At 41.3% G+C, this 21234-nt stretch overlaps 1 protein-coding gene across 1 annotated transcript in view; it reads right to left on the bottom strand.

Moving 5' to 3' along the window:
* Positions 1-5857: 5857 nt before the first annotated feature.
* The window catches only part of BICD1 (BICD cargo adaptor 1), a 250830-nt gene continuing 235453 nt past the window's right edge, over positions 5858-21234 (bottom strand). Inside the window, exons 9-10 of the mRNA XM_074983788.1 lie at positions 16644-16719; positions 5858-6908 (exon numbers count right to left, since the gene is read on the bottom strand). Of these exons, the coding sequence (XP_074839889.1) occupies positions 6818-6908; positions 16644-16719 (167 nt within the window). The 3' untranslated portion in view covers positions 5858-6817. The remainder of the gene's footprint in view (positions 6909-16643; positions 16720-21234) is intronic.

Below are 21234 nucleotides of genomic sequence, written 5' to 3'. Positions count from 1 at the left end.
CCCGTCAGCGGTGCCATGGTAATGAGGTAATTCAAAGCAGGCTAATGAGGCGCTAACGCGCATATTCAGCATAATGGCAGCCACGCAAATTTCAAAGTGCAGACTTGGAATTGCAGATTGACAGTGTAGATGGGGGCAGCTTCGAAATAAGCGCCCCCACTTCGACGTTCCCTTACGCCCACAGAACTAGATCAAAGTATGGGAATGTCGAAGTGGGGTGCTTATTTCGAAGCTGCCCCTGTCTTCACCATCAATCTGCAATTCCAAGTCTGCACTTCAAAATTCAAATGGCCACCATTATGCTAATGAGGTGCTGATTGTGCATGTTAGTGCCTCATTAGCCTACTTCGACTTGCCTCATTAGCACGCAATCTCCAATGGGAGGTGGCATGTATAGAAATAGCCTTAGTGTTAATACTATCAGGCCTGCTTGTCGACCCCACTTCCAGATCAAAAACCAGAAACTGGGCAAGAGGGCACTGGAGGAGGGGTCCATCACTTCTAAAAGGGGCTTATCCTTGCTACTCTTTTCCTGCTTTAAGTGAGTGATAGAGGGGGAGCAGGAGAGGAGCGGGAAATGAGATGGAGTGAGCATGGGGCCTTGGGGAGAAGAAGCCGAGTTGGGGTAGGGCTTGGGGTAGCATGGGGCCACAGTCCCGAGTGTGGAGCCGCTGCAAGTCTGGTATTGTTTCTCTTCACTCTGAGAAAAGCATACAGCAAATTAATTACCGAGACGGCGAAGTAGAAGAGAGTGAACATAGAACTAAATGAACAAAAATGTCCCCTATATTTACTTGGACACTAACAATTGCACTGTAATTTTAATTGGAACATAAAGAAATGAGATTCAGTATATTGTCTTCTTTTAATTGATTTCTTGAACACTTGTTTTTCTTAACCGTTTGACTGCATGATCACACGACAAGCACATACTTTATGAATGCCTCACAAGGCATTTGCCTAGAATTTTCCATAGGTATAAGAAACAGGACATAGAAGGGTTAACGTGGGGATTAGTTTATATGTAAATACAAACAATGCATTTTTGGAACCAAGAATGATTCAAATTTTTTTTGCTTTTAAACTCTAGATAGCAACAAACACTTGCTTTTAATGTTTAGTATTTTAGTCACTGAGTACATACACTTCTGTATTCTTCACCATCCAGAATCTCTCCATCACTTACTCCCAAGAAAGCATTATAACGTAATTTCAGTTAACCATAGGAGGAGTCAAATTATAGACAGTAGACATAAAATTCACAGTTTTGTGTTTGTCACAAATACCACCAATGTTAAAACCATTTGGAAAGGAACACAGCAATTGGTATGGTGCATTAGATACAGATAATCATGCAAATAGAAATGTTTAGTTGATTGCAAAAATCACAAAATGTCAGATTTAAATTTTTTTTTTTTTTTTTTTTTTTACAAAGGCTCAAGTTAATTGGAGTCAGGGCTTGAAACCAGTATGGCAATAGCCAATGAAATGCACTTAATTTACCCACTGGTATGGTACACAAAGCCAAACTGTGAAGAAGAAGAATAGCCATTTTAAAAGCTAGATTTTTCTTATTTCTTCTTCAAAGCTGATTAAATGAAGTGGCTAGAAAACCAGTTCATTTGTGTCAGCCACTTTTCTTCATTCATCTCCAGCACAGCTTTTAAATAAAACATGAGTTTTCATAAAAAGAAATTGTTTAACCATGTTTACTAATGCTTAGAAAAGCCATACAATAATCTCCACTCTTTCTATTACATTAAAATAATGATGAACAGAACAAACATCTCCATATAAAGACAGTAAATGAAACGCAAGGCCTTATCACCCAGAGCCTGACAGCAAATTAACTGCAGTTATATAGAATATGGGAATATTCTTTATCTCACATCAGTTTGTCACTTTGTTGACTTTAGATTTAATAGAAGAGGATTTTCAAGAACTCGGTGGAAAAGAGATTAAAATGCAATGAGGATTTAAGCCATGCTTCTTAGGGTGTAAGGTACAGACAAACTCTGTGTAACAGTCATCTTGCATTTCTGACATGGGAGGGAGCAAGGGAATCATACAAGAAATAAGAATTCTCCAGCTTCATCATCATGATTATGGAAAACACGACATGATTTAAAGAATCTCATGTACATATTTAGATCCATTTTTGCCTTAAGGTTAAAGGCAATTAATTGTTTTTATTTACCCATTTTTCTCTGACTATTTTAAAATTAAAAAAAACAACAACATTCATCAATGGTGAAAAAGTTCTCAATACTGTGTATCTCCTTCAGACATGCTGCGTCTACAGCAAGAGAAAAACTGAACTAAATTGATGGCTATCATTTTCAAACAGGTAAATATGGCAATGATCATGCTTCAAATATAAAACACCAATACCTGCCATTTTCAAATAGAGATTTTGTTAGTAAAGAAAGAAACGAATTTGCTGCACCTCCAACAGATGTACATCTATCAGTTGAGAAAGGGAACACAGCTCTGTAGCACTTGTTTAACTTCATTATTCACCCAGTCCATTTGAGTTGGTAGTAAAATTCCTCCAGTGATACACTAGCTCAAGATCTAAGGTAGCTAGCATAATACAGGCCCCGTTCTGCTTGCGTTGCAGCCAATGTAAGCAGGACTGGGTCCCTCTTCCCAGCTGTTTTACATAAACACCGATACTAATGTGATTCCAGTTTAGCAGCCTTTATTGGCAATATCTTTTATCATTGTTTAAAATCTCCTCCTCCTTTTGTTTACAGAGAGGTATAGCAAATAGTTAAACCCGCTTCATATTTTTAAACAAGAAAACAAAACTGAAACATAATCTTGCTATTAAAACTCTCAGCCTTATCTTAATAAATAGTTTCAAATCCACTAATTCTACTATATAACTATGTTAATTCAGCTGGGGCTGAATAAGCATGGAGATGCCAATCTATTAGAGATCATTCTAAAGAAAGGTCTCCCTGCTGGCTCTATCTAGAAGCAAACAGTCTTATATGATCTGAGATGGGAAATGATTAGTATTTTTCTACGAAAGTCTCAAGGTTACCTTCTCACACTGGTAGAGAACATATTCTTCCCCATGCCAGTTTTACAATTTTCAGTTCATTCACTTCTCACCTTATGTTTTAATTGCTTTACATTAATTGTTTCTCTTCCACAAATATCCAGTACCTGGCTGTTCAGATGTGAATCATTGGTTTCTACCAGGAAACAACTCTTTCAAGCTCAGAAGATCTTTCAGCAACACTTCTGTTGACAGATCACATCCACACACAAAAGCAGATCAAAAGAGCAATCCGCTCTGTCAACAGAGAGTGGCCAAACCACCCTACCCTATCTTGACAGAACCGTCAACCAGAAGCTCAGCAAACAGGGCTGCCCCATGAACCAGCAGCCCTGTCTGTCAACAGAGCCCCCCCCCCACCCCCCGAATGTCTACATGGCTTTTTTGTTAACAGGACACTGTGGACAAAGGTAGTTGTCCTCAACAGGGAGAAGCACAATGATGACAGTGGCTGTGCTGGGTTTTGTCAACAGTCTGTCAACAAAGCGCATTTTGTGTGTAGATGAAAAACCCTCTTGTGCAGATGCAGCCTTATAGACTACATGACAACCACAGAGACTCTGAGGTTCTCTTTATGAACATGAAATTCTGGACAAGCTTTTGAAAAGCATTTCTTTGCTGCACGGGGTGAAGGGATACACACCAGTAATTCTAAGCATACCCAACTTTTAAGAATATACGCATTCATTTTAAAATCAGGACAGACGACAACATACTCGGAACAATTTTTTTAAAATGGCTACGTACTGTATTTTGTCTACATTCAAAACAAGTTGTGGGGTTTTGTTTGTTTGTTTGTTTGTTTTTTGGTGTTTGGAAGCAATTCCAACCAGACATTTAGTAAAACTTTATATGAGTAATGACCATCTAACTAAGAAAACTTTACATTTTCTGAAGGTGAAAATTTTTCCCCAGGGAACTGACAGAAGAGGCAACACTGTTCTGGGGCCTACAAAGCTTTATTTCTTACAATGCAATAACCACAGTCATTTTTACATTTAAGTCAGTTCTTTCCTAGCTCTCTTCAATTTCAAGCACATATTCTTGCTTTATTATATTCAAAAATTATAAATTGATTAGGAATTAACTTAAAACATCACAAGAGAATCAAAAATTTTAAAATCCACTTATTTTTTGTAAAATGACCCAAATCTCTAATCCATGGAATACTCTTCTAAAACTCTTGATCCAGACAGGCATACCAGCACAGTATTTCAGAGCTGCTAATTTTACTTTGCAAATCACAATTGAAAAATGAATATACTACTGAATGAATATTTCAAAATAAGTATTTTCTCCACAGATTCATATCTATATAAAAAGAAAATAAAAATTATTGGGGTTTTTAAAATTTGATTTAAAATTATGGGAAAGAAACTTTCTTTGTAGCATCAACATGTTTGGTTTGGATATGAAAACAGGAGATAATATTCTAAATACAATCTACAGCAACTGCATCCTGTGTGGCAATCCTAATTCTTTTCTCACTTAACTGATAAGCAGTAACTATCTTTGCTGGACACAGATGCTACCACTGAGGAATAGTAATTTGCTGACTTAACACTGTCAAGTACTCTGAGGTGCTTTTTAAAGGCAACGTTTGTCCAGACAAAACAATTCTTTAATAAAAAAATCTACATAGCAGCTGATCTGAGTGCCAAACAGCATGATAATGCTAAACAACTTTTATCTGACTTTTCTGAGATAAGAGTAGGTTAAGTATGGCACTAGATAGTTATGCAAATGCAGTATAAGAAGGATCATGTGAACATCTTGGAAACGTATATAGAAACAGTGCAAAGAGTTGTTAGGTTGGTATGATCAGACTTCTCATGAATTTGTTTCTGTTTTTCTCCACCTCCAATTCTACATGTTTTGTTACATCAGCTCAATGCCTCTGAAAAGGTTATACAGTGTACATTGTTGATTACATTAGGATATTTCTATTTACAGCACCTTCATTACTGATACTATGGTAATGATTGTTAGGCACAATGATTGGCCATGGATTCTTTTTTCCACTTGTTATTACAGTTAGTCAGTATTGTTAGTTGGAGGACTGTGTTCATTTCCTCAAATTCAGTTACACTGAATCACTCCAACTATATCTGCAACATTTTTTTTAATTGCTGCAAATAGTAAGCTGCGTTAGTATTTCTATCTTGAGGATCATATTAACGTCACAGAGAAGGAACAGACAGAAACAAGGAAATGTCAAAACCTGCCTTCCTTAAATGAATTAAGGCCACTGACCAAGAGCAAGGACTAAGCTAATTCCAAACAAACGGGCAATATTAGTATTTTTCATCTTGATAACCAGATAAGAAGCCCAGAGCTGCTAAGATGCCCAGCTTATTTAGCTGCTTGCCTTGCTGTTAGATCCTGTGCAAAATAAATTCAGCTAGCCTTCATTTTGCTATGAAAATCCAGTATTCTGCAACACAGCTTTATTCAGCATTTAGAGGAGAGAATCTTTAACTAGGAACACTGTGCACCATAGGTCACCTGAGTATTTGTCATAAACTGACAATGAGCTAAGGTTCTCTATTTGTTAATATTTGGCAAGGAAAAAAATGCACTACAACAAAGTCCTACCAATTTCAATTCAAGTCTTTAACACTACATGCATGAGATATTTCACCACAGAATATCTCAAACTAAATGTATATAACCTCACAATTTTCAATCTTTATCTCTTCCCTGGTAAGGCCTCAAAGTAGTACCCTCAGTTTGGGAGCAGGGGACGAAACTGAAAAACTCAATGAAACACACAACATTTTCTTCAAATAATTTTAGCTTCTCTTTTTCAGACACCAAACAGAACCCTCGCCCCATCTCCAGAAAAAGCACCAGTTCATCTACTTGTCTGATGTGCAAAAACAGACTTACAATGCAAGCAAGTAACTGAAAGAAAAATCAAAGCGTCAGTCTTTAATATCCTTCTTAGGTTTACTAATTAGCTTCCAATGAAGAACTACAACAAAACTAGCAGCTAGTGTAATAGAAATTAGAAAACAAGTGCATAAACAATATCAGTGCAGCAGCAAAACACAAAGTCACTGTTAACATTCCAGTTCACCCCATTTTCAATGTTTTTGTGCAATGAAAAAAATTTGGCCATACTCTCTGGCCAAGATAACAATCATCATCATTAAAAAAAAATACTAACTCAATCTTCCTTAAGTTAAACTATTTCTGCTTTTTTTCAATAAAATGAATTAAATACATCTCTCACAAAAAATAGAAACAAAAATTCAAAAAACAAGGACCACATTTTATAAACACAAAATTATGGTGCAAATCAAGTAAAAATAAATACCACACCCTTAACAACAGAAAAAAAATCTGAACGGGCTCCTATGGCTGAATGTAGAGGATGTGAAAATAGACTTTTGTAACAGATTTTTTTTAAATACTGGTTTAAGTCTCTCAATATTTCAGAGGTAAAGCCAAGAAGCTGGGAGGAACATTTTCTCACATTGTTAAATTTCACTAAACTTCGGGTGTGAGAGCAAAGTTTGAATATAACTAGAGGAATCACTACAAAAAAATCACTTCTTGACAGGCGGGGCTCTGTGCTTTGTATTCTTCTTCTCAACCGTCACTCGGTTGCCAGAACATGGGAAATTAATCCAGACTTGTCAATGCAGCAGCAAGGCAGCATTGCCTATTGGAGCTACGGGAGCAGCTTACACCTTTGTCATGTGAGCTCCACTCAGTTTGTTTTTTCTCTTAGGTTGCATCTGAAGATTAGGGATAAGGAGGAGGCTTGGAGAGACAGTTGAGAGGGGCACACTGAGAGCTGGAATGTGGCTGCTCTTCTGGAAGGGCTGCATTAGGACTGAAAATTAAAAGAAAAAATGCTTAAAATACATTGGTAAATCTTTACACAAACAAACAAAACAGATCTGGATACAGATTTTCAAAGGGGATGGAACACAGCTTGCAAAGTTGCACCCTCTGTATAATTCAGGCAGTGATCTGCATATGAAAAATCCCTAATGTGTATCTAAAAGGTGGGCCTTGCAGCTGTAAATCAGATGCTGATGATGTCCTGCTGTCCAATTAGCACTCACTGGTACAGATGTAGTAGTTTCTTGTAATATCCTGGATAAACCTTACTGAATTAAATTGAACCTTATTAAGTATCTTTAGTGCCCACTATATTAAAAGTGCAAAGTTTATGTATGATTGTGAGTAAAGTTTATGTATGAAACTTCTCTAGTGGGGAGACAGGACTGGTGCAAACCTTGAGAAGTGTTATGCCTACTTTCAACCATATCTCAGGCAAACATAACAACAAACATACTGGGCCAGATCAGTGGTCCATCTAGGTCGGGGTGAGCAATAATTTTTGATGGGGCTACTCCAAGATTTTGGTAAGTGGTCAAGGGGTGGCAGATCTGGAGGAGAGGTTGAATGCAGAAGGGAGCTCATGGTAAGTGACTGAGGTGCAGGAGAGGGTGAGGTCAGAAAGTCTGGGTGAAGGAGAGGGTTGGGACCTGGGGCAAGGGATTGGAGTGTGGAATCCAGGAGGGAGATGAGTGTAGGAGAGGATTCCGGCCTGGAGGAGGGAAGTAGGGGCGGATGCAGGGTCTGGGAGGGATTTGTGTCCTGGGGCCAGGAAGAGGAGAGTGCAAAGAAGGGTGGTGACCTGAGGCAAGGGGTTGGGTTTCAGGGTCCAGGACGGCGTATGGGTGTAGGAGAGGATTCTGGCTTGGGGAGAGGCATATGAGGGATGCAGGTGCTGTTGGGGCTCATCTCTGATCAGCTTATTAGCAGGTGTGTAAATCTTTTCTCTGTCATGCTTTTACCTTCAGAAAAAATGTGCTTGCTTAGAAAAAGCTGTGTGGTACCTTATAATCAGGGATCCTAAAAATCTGTTTGCTGTGGAAAAACATAGAATTTGCATTTTTACAGTCTTTAATTTTTGTTCTGTGAAAAAATAAAAACATAAAATTAACTAAATTTTACTGAAAATACCAATGCCACATATTCAATGTATGCAACTTAATGGGCTTTACATTTACATAGCTAAACATACTTCAGTAACCTGCTTCTGGCATATAGAAGTTACTCAACAGCATATAGGGCTTTGTGTTTTAATGCATCTCAAGTTTCGCTTTAGCCTCTAGATGTAATTCAAGCTAGGAAAAAGATGCTGAAAACATTAAAAATCACCTCCAGTGATCAGGTCACTAACGCTGTGAAGATCAGGACTGTAACAGGGTTTAAAAAGGAGCTAGATAAACTCATGTAGGTTAGGTCCATTAATGGCTATTAGTGAGGATGGGTAAGGAATGGTGTCATTAGCCACTGTTTGTCAGAAGCTGGAGATGGATGGCAGGAGAGAGATCATTACCTGTTCAGTTCACTCATTTGAGGGGTAACAGAACTTTCAGAATAGCTGCTTATTCCAAACTTCAGTGCCATTTGGATGGCACCAAGTTTAGAATTAGGAGTTTTGAAATAGTTTATGCAATTTCTGTAGCGCAAATTGTGCAAATTATTTCGAAAATAACTTGCCATGTAGACATGGCCTAAGGGTGGCAAGGACAAATTTCACATTCATAGTTATGTGCTGTTCTGAACTGTATGCAGCAAGGTTGTACTTTTCAAATTGCAATTCTATTCATCTTATTATAATCATGGATGGCACTGTTAGGCTTCAGACTTGCTTAAAACTGATACCTCTATATATTGTGGCTCTCCCAGGGCAAAAGGAATCAAGGTAGGCCTCGCAAGAGGTATAAAGACTGTGTGAAGGCCAACATTGCTCATGCTTGTTTAAAACCAGATCAGCTAGAGCAGCATGCAAAAGACCAAACAGGCTGGCGTGCTCTCATACGACACACATATGACACCTTTGAAGAGCAGCGATGTGTATACCTCATTGATGCTACTGAGAGGAAGAAAGCAACAGCGGCAGCCGCACCACCAGAGCTAGGACAATTCCCTTGCCCTCACTGTGAACGTCCATGCTGTTCAAAGCTTGGACTCCTCAGCCACATGCGAGTCCACAACTGATGAGCCTGTGCAAGCTCAAGACATCATTGTCGGACATGACGGACTACCTACATATTGTGGCTAGGGAAACTATAAATCAGCATTTCATTGTAATTATATAAAAAACACAGATTTTTATGTTTTTTAATTGAAAAGTTTGGGCTTTTATTGTGGAAAGTTCAAGTGCTTATTATTTTAAAAATTAGTTTAGAAACAATATTTACCCAGGATTCAATTCACCCCTTAGCAACTCACTTGGCCAGGCTATCTTTGCAGGGGTGAACGGCACATTCAGAATGTTTTTACATTTGAAGCCTGCTTGAATTACAGTCCTTAATTTTTCACATGAAACATTAAGCTTCAGATATGGTATATGAGTAAAATCAACCCATAAACACCTGCAATGTTTTTAGTCTGCCTGGGAAATTATTTTTTGGGTGTGGGGGAGGGCAGTTCTGTATGTATTATCGTCTCTCGGGCAAGCAATTCCTTTGGAGCTTTTCCAAGCTCAGCAGCGTTTTACGCAGTGAAGCACAACTGCCCTTGTGCTAGTTCTTCCAGGTCTTTTCTACTTTCCTGCCTTTAGAAACTGCACAGCCTCACACATCTATATTATTCCTCCAATACAAAATACTGGTGCATTGCAGATCTTGGCTGAGGGACTGCAATTAATCTGTTGCTGGGAATGGATCAATTGGAACTGCCAAAGGGGTATTTATAGTGTGGTGAAAACATGTAAATATGCACATACAAGATTTAATGAGACAAATAAAGAAAAAGTTCCACTTGTTCAAAGGCAAAAAAAAAAAAAAAAAAGAACATGGTACATCATTGCCATTATTATTTTATTATGAAAGGACAGTTCTCAAATCTGGGGAACCCTCACTGTCATTGGAATTCAATAGGGCACCTAACTCCCCTTTAGGGTCCTGTGAAAGTCCCTGTGCAGCATGCCGAAAGTTAATTCCACATTTAGACCTTTGAGGAGAAGACACCTGATTATGGACTGAAACATGCCAGGTGCTGGCTACCTTCAATCCCCATTGGCTTCAATGACTGTGGAGGGTGTCCAGCGCCTTGAAGAAAGAGGTTCTTTAGGAAGGACTCACATGGGAAGCTGTAAGGGTTCAGCACTTTAGCAATCAGTCCACTTCTCCTTTGGGGCACATAGCGGGACCCACTAGCTGGCCAGTGCTAGACTTCTCCAAGAGTTCAAGTGTCAGCTGTGTATTACAGTAAATTACTGACAATAAAACAAAACCATGCAGAACTAGAGAGAAGTGTGATGTTTTTGTCACATAATTGAAAATAAACCTGCAAATTACTACAACTGAACACGTGTATCCTACAACTGTGATGTGTGACGCTTTTACAACATAGTGCTAATGCATGTTTTTATTTTAATGGTTAATATTATTTGGCCAATGGATGATGGTGTCTGTAGATATGTATAGGGTTCTCAGTGAATTAGAGTAAATAAACAAATCTAATCAACTTTGTCCTTTGTGAGCAGAAGGAGAGAGCATGTTGTATGCTGAAGAAACGAAGTGTCCTCTCCTCCACAGACGTATGTCGTTTCAGGGAAAACAATAAACAAAAACAGGTCAGTTGATTGGCTTTTTATGTGAAACTCCAAACCGACCTTGGGAAGGAATTGCTGAAGTTGTCATAACCAGATGATGTCCTTATGGAATAATGTGTATGGGGGGGTCTGCCATTAACATTTTCAGTTCGCTTACCCTCCTGGCTTAAATGATCATCACAGGAAATGCAACTTTCATAGACAGATTAGACATGGAACATGCAGCTAATGGCTTGAAAGTAAGCTTACTGGGAGCTGACAACACCAAGTATTAAGTCTCAATGTGAAGTAGGCTTCCTTGCTGGTGGAAAAGTCTTCGTTGGGCCCTTTAAAAATCTGACTGAATGGGTGAGTGAAAACCCAATAATCATCTGCTGGTGGAGGCACACACTGCTACTGCTAGATAGACTTGTGTAGAGTGGAGGGAAAAGCCAGGCTTCTGGAGGGGGAAAAAGTGCAAAATGAAGGAAAGAAAAACTGACTAGGAAGACAAGCACATCTGATACACCCAGATGGAGAAATGCCTCCACTTGCCTTATTAGGATTTCCTAGTGGAGCTCTTTCTGTTGTTTTAAAAATGGCTTGTACGGCTTCTGAACAGAAAAGTTCCAGTGTTGCTGTTCATCCAAAAACTAAAAGCCATGAGCTGAAGCATCTCAGGGTTGGGATGCTTGATCCTGCCCCTTTCCTGGGTCAAGAGGCCAGGAAACATATGAGTGGTAATCAGGCATCGGGATAATAACTACAGGAAGTTTGGGAATTAAAACTGTCTGGAGTAGCAGGGGGAAATGAGGATGAATTTTCTGCAAGACTCAAGGTCAGAGCAGTAAAAAGGGGAGGCATAGAACAGATGACCTGACCAGCTGATCCTATTTGTATAAATGAATCATTTTTGTACCTGAAGCCATGAATACTGGCTATACACTTGTCCTTCAAAAGTGTTTGCTCTTATGATAACTCCAACAAGGCAGTTTTGTTGAGAGACAAAGATGAGAATCTTATTGTTACTGATGAAATTGACGGAACTGGTTCATAGTCCTTTTCTTCAGTAGGGGTGGGGGGCATGCTGACTGTTCGCTCAGAGGGGAATGGTGAACAGAATCCCTAGCAGATTACAAGGCTCCTCAGCTCCTGTCTATCAGTACTAGTGGTCCCAAGCTGAGTGTCAAGGTAGGAAAATCTGGATTTCCCGTCTTTACTAATAGCTCTCAGAGGAGATGGTGGCTGTTCTGATGACTCAGATTCTCTTGAGGAGGAGAAGAAAAAAAAGAGTCTGGATCCACTGTTTGTTCTGACAGAGAAAAAGCAGAACCAGAGGAGGGGCTAGACTTCTATCCAAGGTAACAAGCCCAAGGGGGAAACTCAATATCCCTCATTAGGGAAAGCCCCAATCATGGGGGAAGAGTAATGATATTCTCTTATCATGCATGGTACAAGTCTCCGCCTTTGGAGGACAAGGAGGCACTCATACCAAAGGAGTCAGAGGAGAGAGATTTTGGACTTGTCTCCATTGAAGCACTGAAGTGGCACAGCTGCAGCACTGAGGCATAAACACTCATAACAGTGATGGAAGGATTTCTCCCACCCATGCAGGCAATCCACTCTCAAAGAGGTGGAAGGTAGGTCGGCAGAATTCTTGTTCTCTTGATTTACTGCTGTCTGCACCAAGAGTTAGGCCAGCTTAACTATGTTGCTCAAGAATGTGGAGTTTTTACACACACACATGCACCCACGCACGTAATGACATGATTTGGTACCCCTTAACTTCTGAGTGTCGACTTAGCCTTTGCATTGCTAATGGCACCAATGGCAGTAATTTGTGATTACACCTGAACAGATGGATCCACAGATTTTAACTTGGATGGTACTGGTGGAATGGTGCTGCCAGAACAGGTCCAGTGTCAAGGAAACTCTCTTCCTATGGGCTTTAAGAGTCCTGCCCCTGGGACGTGGCACATTCTAAATCCTTAGAGACTGACAAACTAGTTTTGATCAATTTAACGTACAGTTGTCAGATGATTTTATAGTGGACTTAGAGGGAACCTGCTCTTAGGTTTGTGTGAAAGTTCTGTGCCTTCCTGATGATATCTTGGCAGGCATCTATGAATAGAGACTCCCCCTAGCAGTCAGATCTCATGATGGAAGGTGTGTTCTATGTATGTGCGTGGCGGGGGGTCCCCTCACATGGATCCAGCTGTGGCCTCTTGATCTTTTCTATGCAGCATTCTCTACCCTGAAGTTCCTGCACCTCCTGGCTACGGAAGGGATGGCAGATATTACACCTAGCTGCAATGTGTGCCTCCCTGAGTACAAGGACCGCAAACAGTCATCACTGGCCAAGAAGGAATGAGGGGAGGAGACACAATTCTCGAAGCCAGGAGGGTGGCTCCCCAAGGCAGGGAATCTAATTATAATTTTTTTGTTAACAGCTTTAAAAACTTTTAAGACTACTAACTACAGAAATATGTACAAGCAGAAAACAGTACAGCAGTGTTCCATATTTACAGAATTTGCCAGAGGGCTCTGAACACTGGAAGGAACAGGAAAGGCCGTCAGCCCCTCCACCCTGTATCTCCTTGATTGAAGGCCAGAGGAGAGCAAGGGCATTTCAGAGATTGGGAGGGCCCTTTTCCTCCATCCTCCCCATTCTGGCATCACTAGGAAGAACACTTGCATAACCACAGTGGAGTGCACATAGGGACCAGCACTTGAAGAAATTCAACAATTTGGCAAACAGCTAGAAATTTGGCTGATGAAGCTGTTTTGGCCTACCTGTCCAGATGGATTGTCATGCAAATTTGCAAGCTGTGCAATGTACCCTGTCTTTGGTATAGTTGAAAAACAACAAGAAAATAATCCCTTATAGTAGGTGTGGGCAACCTGAGGCCTGAGGGCAGCATGTGGCCCATTGGGATTCTATGTGTGGCCCACGAGACATTTTGTTTGCCATTGCCCAAGCACAACGGTTGCCAGATTCTTCCCGTTTTTGTCCTACTGGTATTACTAACATGACATTTGCATAAAGCCAGGGCATGCAAAGTGAGGTGCGTGCTGATTGCATAATACATTGTGAGACCCGTGAGCTCCCTCTGCATCCAATTAAATTGCTCCTATGGTTCAGTTGGGAAACCCTTCAAATTCTAGGTACACCAGCACAGTTATCAAAAGTACCCTACACCAGGAGACCATTTTGGTTATGACAATCCTGCAGCCCACTGAGGAGGTCCGCTCATGTGGCCTATTCACTAGCCTAGGTTGCCCCTCACTATATTATAGTGTTTCCAGATCAGATTGAAACTGAAATATGCAGAGTCAAGCAAAACCGTGAACATAAAACAACAAAACAAATTAACCAAATATTTCTGAACCTTAAAGTTTCAGGTTCATTTTGGCTTGAATCTGCTCTAAAATTTATCAAAGGAAGTTCACCAGAAGTTATTTACAAAAGCTATATGTAGGGATTCATAATTATAGCCTGAATGTCACAGTATGTACAAGATAAAATATAACCCTACATAGGTGCCTTTTAAGTAAAAGAACATGGGAAGCACCATTTGAGTCAAAAACTCATGACTCACTTTTTGTTATGATGCGGAATGTAAACTATTTTGAATATGACTAGACTTGACATATCGTGGGATGCAGAAAACAATCATGTGAATTTCAGTCACAACAAGATACCGTGTGTAGTTCCAGGTTAGATGACACAGGAAGGTCACATTCCTGCAGGCAAGTGTCTGTAAAATCATGCACACATCTGTGTTACAACTGAAAAGGCAATTTGCCGGTCCCTCAAATGCCTTAAGGTTTTTTTCCCCCAATCCCAATTATGGTACTTGAAGTTGAAGCAGTAAAAATTAATGCCATCATGCTGCTGTGCTGATAATGGAGCTGCTGCTGTGTTTCCTCACTGAACAGGACATGGTACAGGATATGCAACTACATGACCTAGGCATGCCAGACACATTTTTGATTCACATTACACCCACCAGTGCTTGTATTTTCTTATCAGGAATAGCATCACACTGAGGATGAAGCTGATTATCTTTTCAAAGCCAACGGACAGGCTGGATACAGGTCTACTTGTTCCTTGTGGGGCGATTGGTATGGATTTCTGAAAACTACCACCTACAAACTCTAATTCCCCATGTAGCCTGGTTTGGAGTTGGGTGGCCACTGCAAGAAAAAGCTTCTCATGCAAAGTTTCCAATCTGGTTCCAACCGAAGCATGCAGAGGAAAACAAAAATGTAAACAAATGAATAAAACAAATGACTAAGCCTTCTAACTGGGGAGAGACCTAATCCATGTTTACACAGTGGATACCTCAGCACTTTATAAACATCCTTATTTTCCACTCTCCTGAGTTCCATGGCATGGGGGTGGGGTAGTGATCTAAATCAAATCCCTATATGCACAAAGGAAGATAGGGAACAATGGCTCTGCAACAGGCTTTCTACTTGCCTCAAGGCCCAAGGAAATCCCTTCACTATTACAGCTCGGAACTGGGGCTTTGCTTGCCGAGAGGAGGAGGGGCAAGAAAACAGCCAGATGAGGTGACATCTACCCACAGCTTCCACTCTACATTCACAGGAATTTACTCAAGTAAGTTAATACTGCTCCTGTTGTCACTGGCTTAGGAGGTATCTCTCTTCTGCAAAGTGATCGTCCCTCGAGGAAGAGACTGGGGGCAGCCAATGAGAACTATATGAGAGCATGGATCCTCAGGTATGGAGTGGAAAAAGAGTGGCAGGAGGGGAATGAGGGACAGGTTCTGCATGGATGCTTTGGGCCTGTCTACAGATTCTTCTTCTCCACTGTTTTAAAAGACTAACTTATCTGCTCTGAGAGTGCAAGGAGCAAAACAGGGCAATTCATTGACCTGTTGTACTTGCCTCTCTCCACGCTTTTGTTTGCAGCGCAGATAATATACCCATGTGAATCTGCAGAAGTAGCACAGGTGGTGTGGTTCTTCCATGCTGGCAGGGATTTCCAGAGTCAGACCCAGGAGGTCCGACTGACTAGATTAAATTAGATTCAATTTAGCTTAGACTCTAAACATAAAACATAACCAAGAAGACTGACTGTTCTACACAGATCCATTGCTGTGTGTTCACCACAACTATAAATTCATTGGTGATCGGACCGATACATGTCACTGCTGGCATCACTGCACTTCATGCTTGCAGAGGAACCATCGATGAACAGTTCTGTGCTAAGTGGTTTTAGATCACTTGCAGCATGTCATTTTCCTGGTAGGACCTGAAGAGCCTTCCAAGTCAAGGTCATCTTTGGATGGTGGGTTAATAAATAAATAAATAAAGGTGATTAAGTCTCCTTATATCTGTTTTACAGATGGAGAAACTGAGACTCACCAAGAGATGAGGTGACTTGCTCAAGGTCATACACAGAGTCAGTGGCAGAACTAGGACTGGAGCCCAGCTCTCTGGACTCATAGTCCCCTGTTCTAATCATATGACAACACTGCTTAAGAAAAATTAAAGATGAGTTTGTTTATTAATGTAGAGTCACCCCACACTGTTGATTCTGTTGTCCTTACTCAGGCAAAAGTCTCAAGGATTTTACCCAAAACATTAATTTTGATGTCACTGGGAAATTGTCTAGGCTAAGGACTACTAGACATTTTATTTTAGGCCTTATTTTTAATATAGGTGCAACTGAACAGCTGGTCCCTAATACATGTACAAACAAAATGAAGTAATTTAATCAGGGACCATAGCAACGAAGAAGTAACATGCAAAAAAATCTCATATTCTCAAACTAGAAAATGTATTAGGGTAGCTTAAAAATGACCTCTTTGCTGAAAAAGTCAGAAAGCTTGCCCCATTCTCTCCCCCACCCACTTCCCAGTTTAGAGCTTTATAAAAAGGAAAGGCTATTTGCATAGGAGAGACAAAAAGGCTGGAGTAGTTGAAGATTGGCTATGGCATGCAGTTATATGCAAGGAGAAAAGAGTTAGTGAAAGTTACCTGACAATCTGGCAGTCTGACCCCTGGGCTAGTTGTGAGTCGCGTAGTGGTATGGAGGCAGCAGGCTGCTGATAATCTACAAGAAACTGATAAATTAGACATATATACAAAGAGATGACAGAGCAGGGGTTAGTAACAATAGCAGAGACTATGCAGATGATGGAGAGATTTAGTGAGGAATGTATGTTTGGATCTGGTCAGCTAACTACCAGTCTCTTTAACAAATACTAATGGAAACATTTGAATTTTTTTTTCTGGCAAATGGCAAAATATTATTAGATGAGAGCTTTACACCAACTGATATTTAGTGAGCATATATTGATGGATCTTTTGCAATATGGGACTACTGGTAATCTTTTCAGACTTCAGTGTGGGGCTCAGTCAGGCCAAAGTGGTCTGTGCTGCCCTCTGGTGGACCAAGTGGGTGTGGCCAAACCACATTTGGTGCCCACTTTCTCACCTCAATAAACAGAATAGATTTTGGAACCTGTGTGTGAGCTTTGTCAGGAAGAGACAGAAAGAGCGCAAGGGATTCAACACATCAAGGTGTGTCGTATGACTTGAGTTGAGAGAGCCTCTTTTCTGTTGCAGTTTGCAGAATACTCAATTTGAAGTCTAGTCTTAGATCCAGAGTTGTCTTCTCAGGGAAGATTAATGCATAGTCTGGTTGGGGGTGGCTTACACAGTGAGGAGCTGTTCTACAAGTGTGCATGTATTCAAAAGAAAAGCATTATTTCTAAAAACCAGTATTTAATAGTGACTTAGTTGAGCTAGATGGTAGAGAAACTCAACCTTAACGCTGATTAATCACTAAAAAAAGACACCTCATCATTTCAGAGTCAAATAAATTTGGCCATTGATTTGGAGCGATTTTTTTACCCACTTACAGAAAAGTCAGGGTTCCAAGAGGTCATGAGATTTAGCAGATGAAAATAAAAATCATTCTCTCAAAGAAGTCATGCCTACTTCCTTACCTAATTGCTCAAGGACAGATGGGAGGAGTAAGACTCCTAAGACTCTAGATTTAACCAACCAATCTTCCTAGTTTATATTAATGTAAATTTGGATGGTATTACAGCATATTACACACCAATCAAACATCTCTATAACTAAAGTGAAATGTTTTTAGCAGTTGTCCAACGCTCTAAGGTATAAAGCTGACACAATGTTTTCTGGGATGGAATACAGTTGTGTTCTAAGAAGTTAGGGTAATTGGTCACTTTCGCCGTACCTCTTCCTCTATTTTGCAGCACTCATCTGACAAAGACTCAATCAGTTGGTATTGAAGGGGACATTTTCACAGTGTTCAACTTTGTAAATGTGTATAGAAACGCACAGTGGTACTGTTGTATAAAGCCTTTGCTCAGACTAGTAAAACACAGATTAAGTTCTGTAACCTTTAGTTATTCCTGATTTTAAGTCCTGCAGCCTTCTGTAAGCTTTGTAACAGTCATTGCAGATATAACCATTGAACTATGCAACATCTCGTGATAAGGGAGTATGAATTTCTTTAAGAAATAAGGTAGCCAAGATGTAGTATTGTAGCATTTGTATAAGAATAGGAGTATGTTCATAAGAAGTCTGGTAGCTTTGTTTATAGATTTAGCTTTGTTCTATATAGTTGTATTTTGTTTCATAAGGTTTGTTCTATAGCAGCTGCTAGGTCTATATTACGTATTATAAAGTTAGTAAGAAATTGCTCATGAATACCATAAGTCCATAAGAAATCCTGGCTGTTCCTTTGTAAAAGCAATTACTTTCTCTGAAGTGAGCTGTCCCTTGCGTGAGTGAGGAAACTGTGAATGTGTGTGTGTGTGTTAGAGGATCAATCCCCAAAGCCAGCAGCACCTTGATGGCCAGAGAATAGTAGGATCTGAGCCCTGCAAAAGAATCCACCCAAGAAAGATAAAGAGGCCCCATCAAGAGAAGATCAAAGTCCCACCTGCTGAGCCACTAGAGATAACTCTTGGTCATACAGAATCATGGGGCAGTGGGACAGGACAAGAGCTATGGACTGAAACTTATAAAAAGATGGGTACAAAGCTATAAGGTTGGGGATTCTTCTTGCCATCCTTGCTCTGCAGGAGTTTGTCTAGGCCCTCCCCCTTATCCCCAGCACGGACGGTACTGACTGCTCCTAAGTACTACACTGACAAGAGAGCACAAGTTGACAAGGGGATTGTATGATCAGCTCACTGCCCTGGACTCATGATTGCAGGCAGACCCACCAGACCCACTATGCCTTGGCTTCTTCCACTGATTCTATGCAACTCTTTGCCTGCATGACTTTGCCTGTGTAAGGGAATGAGTACAAGAGGTATGAATGTATGTAGGAGTGCTTGGAAGCTAGTTCTCCTTTTTCCTTTAATCTAACAATGGCATTTAAACATATATATATATGAGTGTAACCCCGGGGTGGTCTTTAGTGGAAATAAGGTAACAGGTAGAACAGCGTAACAGGGCATTTGCCCCATTCTAGTTTATAAGGGGTTAAAAAGAGCCATTGGAGAGGATTGCCCTGAGAGCCAATTAGAAGGAAGCATGAGGCAGCCAATCAAAGCTTCACTGGCCTGAAGGAACTTACTCTTGCTGCAGCTCTGGAGAGGGACCTAGCTGCCTACTAGTGGGAATACTTTGGACAGAACAGCACTAGGGAAGGGCAGGGTGGACTAGGGGCTGGGGCTGAATAAACCCCAGACTGAGGCCCAGTGACAGGGGACTAGGGAGGTACTGTGGCTGAAGAGGAGCTGCCAGAGTATGAACAGGCAGCAGGTCCAACTCCCCTAACCCCACTTGCTAATAATGAATGGGCAATTCAGACGACAGTTTACCCCTGAGGAAAGGGGCTAGATCGGGGTGGGCAAAAATTTTCAGAGAGGCCACTCCACAAATTTTGGTACTGGTTGCGGGCCGGCTCTGGGCCCTCCCAGAAGGAGCATGTCCTTGAGCAGAAAGATGGGGCTGGGGGCTACAGAGAGAGACAATGAGAGTATGTGCGTGTCAAAGAGAAACACTTGGGGTGTGTCTACACGGGCACAAATCTTGGAAATGGCCATGCTAATTAGGACGCTTCCAGCCGCGACGCTTCGAAAGTGCCGCTTTTGAAAGCACACGGCTCGGTGCGGCTACATGGGGGTCCTTTTCGAAAGGACCCCGCACCTTTCGAAATCCCCTCATTCCACTCAGCTTCAATTCAACGCCTCATTAGCATGGCCATTTCAAAGATTTGTGCCCATGTAGACACACCCTTGGTGTGTGAGACAGACTTTGTGACAGTTTGAATGTGTGCTGTGGTGTATACGTGACAGTGACTATGTATGTATGGCACAGACTGGATATGTGACAGTGATACAGAGTGTGTGTGCTGGCTGCTGCTGTGTGGATGAGAAGCTGGATATGAGTCAACAGCGTGCCCTTGTAGCCAAGAAGGCTAATGGCATATTGGCGTGCATTAGGAGAAACATTTCCAGCAGATCTAGAGAAGTTATTATTCCCATCTACTCGGCACTGGTGAGGCCACATCTGGAGTATTGCATCCAGTTATGGGTCCCCCAGTATAAAAAGGATGTGGATGCATTGGAGAGGGTTCAGTGGAGGGCAGTGAAATGATTAAGGGGCTGGAGCTCATGACCTATGAAGAGAGGCTGGGAGATTTGGCCTTATTTAGTTTGCAGAAGAGAAAACTGAGAGGCAATTTGATAGCAGCCTTCAACTTCCTGAAAGGGGTGCTCTAAAGAAGATGGAGACAGACTGTTCTCAGTGGTGACAGATGGCAGAACAAGGAGCAATGGAAGTCACAGAGGGAGAGGTGTAGGTTGGATATTACAAAAAAACTATTTCACCAGGAGGGGGGTGAAGCACTGGAATGCGTTACTGAAAGAGGTGGTGGAATCTCCATCCCTAGAGGTTTTTAAGTCCCGGCTTGACATAGTCCTGGCTGGGATGATTTAGTTGGGGTTGATCCTGCTTTAGGCAGGGGCTGAACTCGATAACCTCCTGAGGTCCCTTCCAGCCCTTGAATCCCATGATTCTGTGAAGTTTCTGAGAGAAGCCATCCTCTGTCTCTTTAAGGGAAATCTGCCCTGCTCTGTTGTTTTCCCCCCTCCCCTGGACTGCACTTCTGATTCACTTACCATCCATGCTTCATCTGCAGAGATGGTGTACAGGGACAGAGGAATGCCCTGACTTCGGCACTACCCTGTCCACCCACTCCCGCTCTGCACAGCTAGCAGGAGAATCCTAGGAGCAGTTTGGCTGCAGACGGAACAAGGTGCTGGTGAGGGAGAAGGGCAGCAGAACACATGCTGGTGGCTGTAAGTGTGCACACTCTGCTAATCTGGTGGGCAGACCAGAGAGAAATGATTGGTGGGCTGGATGAAGCCCGCCGGGGTGATTTTCCCCAGGCATAGGTTAAATGAAGAATGGCAGTGGGTCACTGAGGCAAGGTAGATTTAAGGGTAACTGGGTTCCCCTGGAAGGGTGGAACATGAGTGTAGATACTCCCAGAGGACAATATCCAGGCTAAAAAGCACTGCAGTCTTGGAGGGACATGGGCCCTGAAAATGGTGGGGACATTAACAGGAGGCAGGTA

The sequence above is a fragment of the Carettochelys insculpta genome, chromosome 1 (assembly GCF_033958435.1).
Source record: "Carettochelys insculpta isolate YL-2023 chromosome 1, ASM3395843v1, whole genome shotgun sequence".
NCBI lineage: Eukaryota > Metazoa > Chordata > Testudines > Carettochelyidae > Carettochelys > Carettochelys insculpta.
Note: the sequence above shows the minus strand (reverse complement) of the source record. Positions and strands in the feature narration are given on the sequence as shown.